At 34.3% G+C, this 12,049-nt stretch overlaps 1 protein-coding gene across 4 annotated transcripts in view; it reads right to left on the bottom strand.

Moving 5' to 3' along the window:
• The window catches only part of WDR70 (WD repeat domain 70), a 137,395-nt gene that overhangs the window by 98,305 nt on the left and 27,041 nt on the right, over window positions 1–12,049 (bottom strand). For all 4 annotated transcript variants that reach the window (XM_040655603.2, XM_015277332.4, NM_001195002.2 and 1 more), the window contains exon 6: window positions 3,128–3,187. In XM_040655603.2, coding sequence (XP_040511537.1) covers window positions 3,128–3,187 — 60 coding nt within the window. The remainder of the gene's footprint in view (window positions 1–3,127; window positions 3,188–12,049) is intronic.

Below are 12,049 nucleotides of genomic sequence, written 5' to 3'. Positions count from 1 at the left end.
TCATTTATGTCACAGTGACATATTTGACTTAAAAATGAAATATATGCAATGCCTTATGCGTTACCAAAAAAATTGCCTCTTTGTTATAATCAACATACAGATTTAAAGGCCTGTTCATTTCATACATGATTTCTAACATGGACACTTCAGATGTCACACTGGACATCTTCAGATTAATCGGGCATTCAAATCAACAGACTCAAGTATTTTATTCCATAATAATTACTATAGGAAGGAGCAGCTGTGATATGAGAAGTGATGCAGAAGTGATGCTGACTGCACACAGAATACATAATCGGAACTATTCTGAACAGTATGCTTTCTCTCACATACCCACTATGTATCAAAAGTGTCAGGAGAAAAAAAAATATATATATATGTATCACTGAAGTTTCACTGGGAACAGTAACTCCTATTACACTGTACAAACAAGGCAAGTGGGAAATTAATCAGGTTTCTGGAAAGGCTTTCCAGCTTGGGAAATCTTTTGTGAGACTTTTCAGCTGCACAGGAATACAGTCATCATCAAACCCAAAATCATTAGATTGAAGAGGTACAGATGGGACATAAGGTTTAGAAATACAGTACATTGTAGGAATATAATGAGAAGTATTTAAAATGTCAGTGGAATACACTGATATCAAGATAGCAAGTTGTTCCCATCCTTACACAACTGTCATTTTATGGATGTGCAGTTTCATTATTAAAAAGTCCTTCACAGAAGAGCTGTTTTTTTTCCAGTGATACGTTTCATTGACTGCATCCAATCTAATTTAACTGTGCTATGCATATCCACATTATAATTCACCTCTGCTCTAGGTGATGACAGCTGCTCTCTCATGAAGTCAAAAAAACCTCAAAAGTCTTCCAAAACTGTAACTTCCCCCTTCTCAAAGCCCTTTAGTCAGAAATAACATGAGCTTACGCTTTAAGAAATCAGTAAAAATAAAAATTTATTAGTTTAATGTTGGAGAGGTAGAAAATCAAATTTACATAATAAAGGTTTTTCCAGAAACGTATTCAAGAAACATACTACAGAAGCAGTTATTTTAACATGAAAAAATGGGAAGGCAGTTCACCCTAGATTGCAAGTGATAGTAGGCAAAAAAAAAAAAAAAAAAAAAACCCAAGCACCAAGTGCAAAAAAATCTACTCTATTTTTTTTTGTTTGCAGCTTAATACAGTACATCTTTTACAGGGTTTAAAATTCAGAGAGTATTTCTCTATTTCATTAATATCACACTTACTGATTTCTTTCCACCCACTGCGTGTGTACCATGTACTATGAGAAAAGAAATGAGCATGCCTTATCAACTCTCCATACTCCAAGATAGAGCATAACAGTCTGATGCAAGATTACTGAATAGGTGCTTCTGCAAATAACTCTTTCTGAAAGCTTATAAAAACATTTGTTCTTTACTGATAAATTTAAATCTCTACTGAATTCCTTTTGAATGTATATAAACAATAATACAAGTCTTAAACTCAATTATGTAATGTTTTAATTTGTTATAGATGTTAATTATTCACTAGCTTTATATAGAGAAATTATTTTATATCATTGAATTTAAAACTATTAAATGTACAACTATGAGGACTACTCCAAAAGTAATGCCTCCTACTACACAGTGTTGACCGTTGACTTCAGAGGAGGATGGTGGTGGTACGGCAGTAGAAGCTGAAGCTTCAAGCTGATATCCTGTTACATGTTGTTGCAGTGTGACAGACGGCAGCAGAGGGGCAGTTCAACAGAATGGCATCTAACATGCAAGTGCGTATGAAGCAAGAGTGTGACATCAAATTCCTCGGTGCCAAAAAATAGCATCTACTGACATTCATTGACACTTGCTGAACATCTCTGGAAACCAAGCTGTGGATGTGAACAGTGGGTGGGTGGTACGTTTCAACAGCGGCAACAGCAGGTCACCTCTGCTGGTACAAATTGTTAAGGGAGCTCTCTTTCAATGCTGACAAAAATGCACAGCTGATGGTGGCGACTACATTGCAAAATAGTGTTCTGCATCTGAAAAAGTGTTTTATCAAATAGTGGTATCTCTTTGTACCTGTTGTATTTTCCACAGAAACAAAAAGGAAGCATTACTTTCAGAGCAACCTGCATCACTAATTACATAAAAATACACTTCCTTAGATTATTTAAAAACTCATGGAAATAGTATTTTTCCTCAAAGGATTCTATGTTATTTTTCCTACCTACTCCTGCCCAGGACATTCTCAGGAATACTATCAGTGCCAATTCCATTAACCAGCTAACAAAGCTTTCAGGGTGATAAAAATAACAATAAAAGGCACTCTAGTATTATTTTACTCTTGAAAGTTAAGCCATGGCCTGAAGAAGATAAACAGCAGCAGCATGTTCTTTATGACCAAAGAAGAACAAGGGGAAAGGATCTGGAATGGAGTCAAGGACAGTCAAGGGCAGAAAATACGTATTATTCTACAGATTTCGGATCAATCAGCAAATAAAAACAATTGAATTTGTTGGTGAAAGATAAAACTGCCCAGAAATAACAAAAATCCTGAGTACAAAGAAACAATAATTCCAAGCCAGTGAGTGTGTTCTTTCAAAAACAAAAACTCAAGGAGTATTTTATACGAATCCTAGAAAAAGATGTAGTCAAAGACAAGGAAAAATTAAATTTAAAGAAACTGAGGGTGGCTTACTAAAGACATTTAGCAATTTAAAGCAAATGAGGGAGATCTGTATGCAGCTTCAAAGAGGACATTTGAAACTTCAGCAATGATATCCTCACTGAAATTCATGACAAGCCAAACAAAGGCCTGTGCCTAGGTTAGAAACCTATAGATAATGGTCTAGACTTGAAGAGGAACTGTAACAATTGCAGAGTATGCATTTAACAAAAGAAACAAAAAAAGAGAGAGGGACAACAGTTCAGTTAAATGAAGTTTGAGTTAGTAGCAGAAAGCAGCAGTTCTAAAACACATTACACATTTTAATTGCATTAAGAAAAGATCTAGTATAAAATAATAAATTAAGAAAAAAGAATTAGCTTCTTGTTCTTCAGCTGACATTAAGTTTTCATAAAATCATTCTACAGATTTGCACAGTTCTAGAAAAAAAAGTGTTGAAACTGTGTTAACTACTTACTGTTTTTGTTCCATGTTGGAGTGTAATTTCATGAGAATCTGGAATTTTCTTAATAGGGTTCTGGAGAAGAAAAAGGAAAATTTATCTCTATGAAAATGGTGCTATGATAAACAAAAAAATCACACCTTTATATATGTATATGTGCACACACACACACACACACACACACACAAAGGTAAGCAATATTTCCCTTGCACCGACAAAAACTGAGAAGGGGAAGAAGGAAATACTGGAAATGAGAGATCGATTCCAGTTTTGTGTTTTCATAGAAATATGAAGAATGAGTAAAAGGGAAAAAACAAACCACCAAAACTCCAATAAAGAATGAGAACAGTACAAGTTTTCCTGTTTCTCCTCTTTAGGAAACATTAAAATTCTCTTAAATCATTAATATCATTTGATCTTGAATTGTTATGAAATCAATCTATCACATTATACAATAATCTTTTAAATGCTAGGAATCTATGAAGTTAATGAAATTAAGGGGAAAAAAATCCATAATTCATTACACAAGATAAATTACCTATGTTTTTATTAAGATCATGGATTGGCTTCCATTATTTTCTCTTCTAATGGCACTGAACAATATAATAAATTTCTTTTAATAGAAACACACAGATTGAAGGAAATTACAGTCTAAAACATCACACCAACATCTGTAACACAAATATGAACATTCTTAGTTTGCTAAGAAAGAAGCATACGGGAAGCACTTCAGTGATTGGAAGGTTCTACAAAGGTCATATGAATCGTTACTCTAAAATGCTCATTTGTCTAGTACCACTAAGTTTCCTAAAACACGCGTAATACATTATTTGATGCCAGAAATTCATCAGTTTGATACCAGACACTTTCCTTATCCATATCTGCCAATTCCTTCCCTTTTTCCACTCTTCAGCAGAAATTCTCTATGCTACTATGCTCTCTTAAACAGCCATTTTCTCCTCCCATACTATCAGCTTTATTTCGCTGATAAAACAAACTTCCTCCACTTTTAATTTAGCCAAATCTACCCTTCCTCTGTCTTTACCTGTTGCCACATCAAACAACATCCCTTTTTCTCAAACCAGCTGTACAGTTCCTTTCTCACACACACACACAGATAAGGCAGCAGAAGATTAATGCCCTGTGTGTATGCTGTGAATGTGCATACACATCTTTGGCAGTCACAAGTGCTTAAGGAGACTCTTGTGCTAGTATGAAAACTTATGTATGCACTTCAGAAAGAAAAATTAAAAAAAATAAATACTCATGGGACTGTGGGTGCACAGCAAGTCTGAAGAGCCAACAGCAAAGGTTTATAGAAAGCTACACAACACGGTGAAAGGTGCAGCCCACATTACAATCTCAGTTCCAGTCGTTTTCAAGTTGAGGAACAAATATAAAATAAATTCTCAGGTGACACATTAATCATGAAAGCCAGTTTATCATTCATTTGATGCTACAGATTACCCAATTTAATTGTACTACAACTGAAGTTTCTCATGACTGATGATCTCTTGCACTATAAATTGATATTTGTTGTTTTAGGAATGCGAACAATTGCTTCTTAGCCACTGAATATACTTGCCATTTAAGCGCACATCAAAGACTCATCCAGCTATCACCCATAACAATGGATGCATCGCTTTTGTGAATCAAAGGCTTTCATTAAAACTTCATCCATTGCTTCAAGGAAAAACACTGTAGTCATTATTCTCATTTCAATCCAGAAAGCTTTTACTAGTATTATGTCAGAACCACATTTAATTTTGAGAGTATCTTAACTAATTTAAGAGTTATTCCATTAATTCAAACAGAAAATTCTTCTGAATATCCGTATTACAAATAAAGAAGCTAAGAGCACCATTCCAGACAGAGACTAAACCATTTGCAACAGCAAGTGACAAGCTCAACTGTTTTCCATCAAATGCTTTATACTTTAGGCCAACTTAAATGGTTTAGATGTATTTCACTAAAATACCACAGAACTACTACAAAAATAACAGCTAAAAAATAAACAAAATTCAAATAATCCTTTAGACATAACTCCTTCAGATTCAGAAACAAAATGTGCTATAACAGACTTAATCAATTTCTAGCTTCTTCAGGTGACAATAATCATATTTTTTTTAATTAGAAAAGTCAAATACAGAAAAATATTTATGTTGTACGGTGAACCCATACTGAACACAGTTTTAGCTTCTTATCTTTAAGAGAGAACAACAGATATGAATACATTCTGTCACCTGATAAATCAAATAGCTTGAGCTTGATAGTCAGACATTTGGAGAGAGCTGCAGAGTCCAAGAGATACCTGACAGTTGAAAGTACTGCTGAGACTACTCAAAACAAAAATTAAGATAACAACCTCCAGTAAAGTATCTTGGCATAACATCTTCAAATCAGCCAAACATTTACATAAAACAATGTCGTCTGTTCTATTTTAGTAACTCTGAACTTCCTAAATTACTGCAAATAAAATAAATATCTCTAAGCTAATATAACAAATGCCTATATATAAGCACACAGGGATTAGGTACAACTACCAGTTTTCCAGCTGTTATATTTCAAAAAATAAGTAATGCTACAGAATCCCAAGGGGAAAAAAAAGTGTATATACACACACACACACACACACACACACACACATATACTCACACACACACATATACTCACACACACACATATACTCACACACACACACATTTTATGCTGACTTGAACATAAGTATCCCAAAAATACTGGGTTATTACTTTACATCTGAATAACAAAAGAGGTAAAGACTGCCTCTAGTTGTTATGGAAAATGTTCATGGAATTAAATAAAATGAAATATTTACAGGATAATTGTTTTCTTGTTGTTATTGTTCCTTTTCAGACATTTCTCATCCTCAAGCAATAACTGGAAAATACAAATACATGACTAGAAACTGCATGCTGAAACTTTGTCAGGGTCTCCAACATCTCTTGAGAAAAAAAAACAAAGTAAAACAAAAAGGAAATAATCCACTAATGCAGGTCAAAACAGGTGAAAAAATGGACGCATCAAGGAAAAATTAGTTAAAATCTAGATTTCTACATGCTAAAGGAAATTCTTCTATATCCTCAGAAACAGAGTATTCTCTATCAATGGGCAATAATAATCACAGGGGCTTGGCAGAAGACAGAGAGACTGAAGAACTGGGAAAAGAATGAGCCAGTGCTTATGTAATAAATTAAATGTTTGGCCTGAGGCAAAAGTTAGGGCCCACAGAAAAAAATAGGATAAAAAACCCAAAATCCACTATACTATCTAAAAAAAGATGAACTTAAAATTAAAACACACCTCAGATGTAACCATCTGTTAGCCTTGCTAATAATTTGACAATTCAGAAGTCATTTTCAAAGTATGAAAAATTAGATTATGTTCACAGCCTTAAAATAGATAAAAGCAAAGACAATTAAAAGTAAAATGTAAATTCCACAATGTCCTGAAATAACTTGTCTTTTCACAGCCAAATCAGAGAGGGGCAGAATGATGAAACTATGCCTAAAAACACCTCTATTGCTTTGTTTTCAGTAACCTGCATTTCATTAAGTGGAAACTGTCCTACATGAAAGAAAATTCAAAGCTCTAGGTAATTTTTCACACAACAGGCCCTTAAATAAGAACATTTCTGGGCATTCACATCACTACTGTCTAGCAGAGAAAACAATTTCTTTTTTTTTTTTTTTTTGGCAGCATTGGCAACTGTCCTTAGATTCTAGGATTGAGGATCCTGCTTTCCTCAAGGATTTCAGGATCAGATGCTGCCCTGGAAGCAAATGTAACTTTCTTTATCTGGATAGCTCTTATGTTCTTAGAACCCCCCCTGGGATGCTGACTGACTAGAAAATTGAAGAGACTTTCCACTGCAGTAGCAGAGCTATGGTACAGCATGAAGGAAAAGTCTGCATTAACTACAATCTGTTAAAATAAATGTAAGTACTTCCCATGTCTTGAGCAGGAGAAGAGGTTAAAGTAGGCTCAGCTACTACTTACTTTAAATATCTTAAGCACTATACTAAAAAAGTCCCTCCTGATTGATTTCATCCATCAGAAATGTGTAAACATCCACTTCCCGCTCCTTTGGGTTCCTGCTTTGGTACACACGAGGCAGATTGTGGAGTGAAGAAAAGGAAGAGGACTGGAGTGAAGAAAAGGAGGAGGGAACTATACAGAGATTTCTCCATTTCTGGCAACACTTTCAGTTTCAGAAAACAAACGGAAAAGAAGTGGTCTGAGATAGAAGATTGCTGCCTCACTAAAAGAGGGACAGAATAACAGGGTTTATGAGCAGTAGAAATAGCTGGTGAAGTGAGAAGGTGGTGACAAAAAAAAAAAAGTCTACACCAAATGGTGACAGAATGACCTTAATCAACAGCTAAGTTGCAGCAATTAGAAGTCTCCACCGAAGGACTTCCTACAGAAAGTCATGTTTTAAAGATTTTGAAACCCACAAATAAGAAAAAACTTACATTTTCAAGCATTTTGTTAAATTATCATGTTTATGTTTTAGGTTTTGTTTTTATTAAAGCCTACTCCTCTCTAAAATGACTGAATTGTATGGTAAAGCAAAAGCCACTCTGCTGGAGCATGAGCAGGCAGGTCTGAATGCCTTCAAGGGGCTTCCACTTTAAACTCTAGAATGCAGTTCAGCAGTACTGAAATCTTCCTCCCTGTAAGCAGACAAGAGTATTCTTGTAATTTTTCTATTCTTCTCTAAAGAATTCAAAGTGATAGGTATAATTAGTGATAGGAGTAATTAAAAGGAGAAAGGTGTCTCCTAATGAAATATTCATGCTATAGATTATGTAACATCTTGAAAGAAAATGTATTTAAGAAATTTTATGAATAAAACAAGTGGGCAGACTCATCATCAATAACCACAACAGAAAGAATGGGATATGTGACATAGTAATTCCCAAACTGGAGAGGCACATAAACTCTTCAGTCTACAGGGGTTAAAAAGGAAAACAACACAAAAACCCATTGCATTGTGCCGAAACAACTGCCACTATATCCAAGCACAGGGATATGTTAATCGAAATGATGGAAGGCTTTATTTGCCCTTACACAGTAATTTCTGTATCAAATGTGTCCAGTTCACAAGTCAAAGTATCCTCTTTGAAATATCACCTAAAAACCAACCCAAGTGCTTATCTTTCCAGGGAAAAAGAAAAGTGACAAAAATCTACCAAGCTTAACAGGGAGACACTTGTGTAATTCTTTCTTTCTACCTAGCCTCCAACTTAACTGATACTATATATTAGTTAATAGGCAAAATTGAAGAAATAAGTCTAGAGATGAACAGGAAGAACAACATCTTGTTCCATCCTTCAACATCACGTCTTGAAATGTTATCAGAAAGAGACAAAAAGGGTGTTGGAGTTTTTCATAGATCGGGAAGAAAACATGCCTCATTCCTCCTTGTAGTCTAGAACAATGCTTCAAGCTGTTCATCACCTAGCTGAATTTTCCATGACAGCAGTGAAAGCAGAACAGAGTAATAAAAGCTTAAACTGCTTTTTTTTTTTTCTGTTTATCTTATATTCCTTTAATAAATAAACACACCACAATGTTCATGCTTTGTTTCACAAGTTATTCTGCAGGCACTGATTAAAACCATACTACTCGTAAAATGGAAATTTTTCCAAGTCAATTTTCCATTATTTTCCTCTGTATCTTAAACTGAAAATAATGGTCTAAGATGTACACTCACACTGCATAAAAGTATACTCAAGAAAAAGACAGAAGGATGAGTAGATGAAAAATTCAGTGTGAGAGATGTGCAAGAAAACAATGGTTTCTGGTTATAAAAATGCATTATCCACAAACTTGCAGGCATTAAGGAAGCACTCAAATCTGAGATGACATTTCGACACCTTTTAAAATTTCCTTTCTTTTAGGTGTCAGAGATATTTTCTGATGCCAACTTACACACTATGAAACTCACTTTGGCCCAGATTCATATAATTAGGTTTACTAATCTGGTGCATCTAAATATGGAAAATGTTTACCTCAGATTTCCCATACAGTTTCAAAAACAAACACCTAACTCCAGAAGAAGAATCAGTATGTCAAAAACATGAATCACCTGAAGACCTCTCCTCCTCATGAACTATTCAGGGAGTTTAAAGGGAAAATGTAAAGTCTTCAAGGAAGCTCCTAAGAGAGGTGTCTTGATTTGGTTAGATTAATCAGTGCAAGTGTGTGTTTATTGCCTAAAATTTTGGCCTGAAAAAGACAAAGAAAAATGAAAATATTATGGAAAGCAAGAGGATATACACAAACACTGCTGTGTAGCATCTCGGTCAATATTCCCATGGAACACCAACCATATCTGCTACTCTTTTAGTAAAACATGGCTAACTCCTAACCTCATCACAACTGAATGGAATTTCAAAACGAACAGTAATATTAGAAGAGTCCTGTGCTATGTCCCCCTGTCACTGTTCTGCATTTGAGTAACACTTAAACAGCACAAAACTTATTTTCTAAATTTAAGTATAGGAAGACTGAAGAAAGATTATTCTTTTCTTTACAAAGACACATTACTTCAAGCTGCTTTCAAAAAATTAAGGAAGTTTATCTACTTAAATGTCTCCTTTCTAATGTCTACAGGAAGCAAATGTATTGACTCAATATGTAAACAGTATCATGCCTAGCTTCTTTCAACATTTTCTGATTCACAGCCTCGTAATTTTTTTCCTGTGACCTGAACCAGAATGTTTTGTCAGATTTAACAAGCAAGGGGAAAAAAAAAAAAATCTTCATTCCAACATATGGCTTCTTAAGGCTACAAATTCATAACATTATTATATGTCAGCTACAATATATTTTATTAGATGATAGGTCACATGGTAATTCAGAGAAAGTTCCTAGACACAATAGGCAACATGAATTAAATCTCTTTTTTTTTGTGCCACTTAGAAGAATTTCTCCTTACTGAAAGTCTCCGGTGGCCTAGCAATTTACAAAAGGTATTGCAATTAGAGAGTCTCAGCACAGCTGGCAATTTTTTATTTTACTTTTTTAAATGTAAACATCATACTTCTGAAGTACACCAAAGTCTGTCTGATCTTTCTCCTGGGAGTTCTAGATGAATTTCAGGAGGTTGCTATTTTTCACCTACATTCTAAAGCCCCATTCAGATAATTTCTAAATTAGTAACAATTCGTTGATTTATGAAACCCAAGTTTATATTAATATTTATGACCTGGGAATTGTTCTTACAAGACATACAAGAAAGATTCTCTTGAGCTTTTTCCAAATCAAGTTGTAATCACTGATAGAACTCATTTAAATCTAAAATTGCTTGCGATAATTCAAGTTTCCTTTGCAGTTTCTGGGACAGCAATTTACTTAAGCAAAGTTTTTTCATGATATTCCAGATATGTTATATTCCACTTATATAACTAACCGCTTATTTCATCTTTATCATCTCAGTTTCAAGTATGCTTAAATCTAATACTTCTTATTTGCTAGAACACTATGCAGAACTGCCATATGCCACCAAAAAAAACAGCCACATTCTAACAAAAGAGTTTTCACTATAGCAGTAAGATACAGAAAATGATTGCTAAGTAGAGAATAAAAGAAAATGCTGGTGTTTTCAGACAGACATAACCCTTAATATTGCTCTTCAGAACTGAATAGATTATTTTACTTTGAACTAAAGATATACATTCATTTATTAAGAAACAATAAATTGCACAGAAACCACAGATCTGCTGACAATAAGAAGAAACAAACAAACAATTAAAATCTACTCTGTGTTCTGAAAAGCTCTGATCATTCTGGCAGGTAACAGAATAGCAGGTAAATTCTACAATCACAAAGGAAAATAACTGCAAATTTTCATCTATCTCAAGTACCAAATGTTTAGTTTAGATGCAAACCAGACTCATTTTGGCATATATATCAAAGTAATTTTTATCTGAACATAGTGTTCCACTTATAAAAGTTGGGGACACCATTAAGCTTTTGTAACTGATTCAGCAAAAGGCAATTTTAGTTACATATGCTTCTATGGAAGTACATCAAAACAATATATGCAGTAGCATACGTACTCATTTCTTTTGCAAGTTTCATAAAGCAGTGGAGTTAAACCCATCAACAATTCAAACCTTCTAAGCTTTCATTTTAAACTCATGAAAACCTGAAAAGCCAAAACATGCAATCCATGTTCCATATACAGCCGTTATGCCTGAAACGTACGTGGAGATTATTACAATGAAAATAAAATACACTTTTCCTCTAAACAACAAAGACATTGATGTTAACATTCTGTGATCACACTTGCATAGAGTCTCAAAAACATCCAGGTGACCCTAATAAAAACCTATACACCATGGAAAACCTATACAAAACCTATACACCACAATGGCAAACAAATTGGTGAGCATCTCCTAAACTATACAGATTTTAACCCATCCAGATTAAAATAATACATGATTTAGGTATAGACCTCTAACTTCGTGCAATTTATTTCATTCTTGCACACCCTGGTTTCCTCGTCTGAAAAACTTGAATAAATAATATATATCATAAAGAATCTGCTATAAGGGTTTATTCAACAATGCTGATGAAGTTCATCAAGGTCCTCAGGGACCCTGTTATTCTTAGCAAACACACTACAGTCAGCAAAAACTAAACAATCACATCTCTAGAGAGAAAGAGTTGTCCACAGATTCTACTTTTCAACAGTTCTCTGATTCTGATTGTAAAAAGGTGTTCACTCAAATGTTTACTCTAAAAAAAAAAAAAAAGGACAACATTATGTACATTGTCTCAATTAGTGACAAACATTCCAGTTGTCTACAAACTTACTAATCAATTAGGACAAGGAACTAAAATTGAGGTGGAGGGAAAATCATCAGATAAGTCATGCAAAGAAGATCTACAACCACAGGGTAGGGA

This window comes from Gallus gallus, chromosome Z (assembly GCF_016699485.2).
Source record: "Gallus gallus isolate bGalGal1 chromosome Z, bGalGal1.mat.broiler.GRCg7b, whole genome shotgun sequence".
Classification (NCBI taxonomy): domain Eukaryota; kingdom Metazoa; phylum Chordata; class Aves; order Galliformes; family Phasianidae; genus Gallus; species Gallus gallus.
This window is presented reverse-complemented; position numbering and strand designations above follow the sequence as displayed.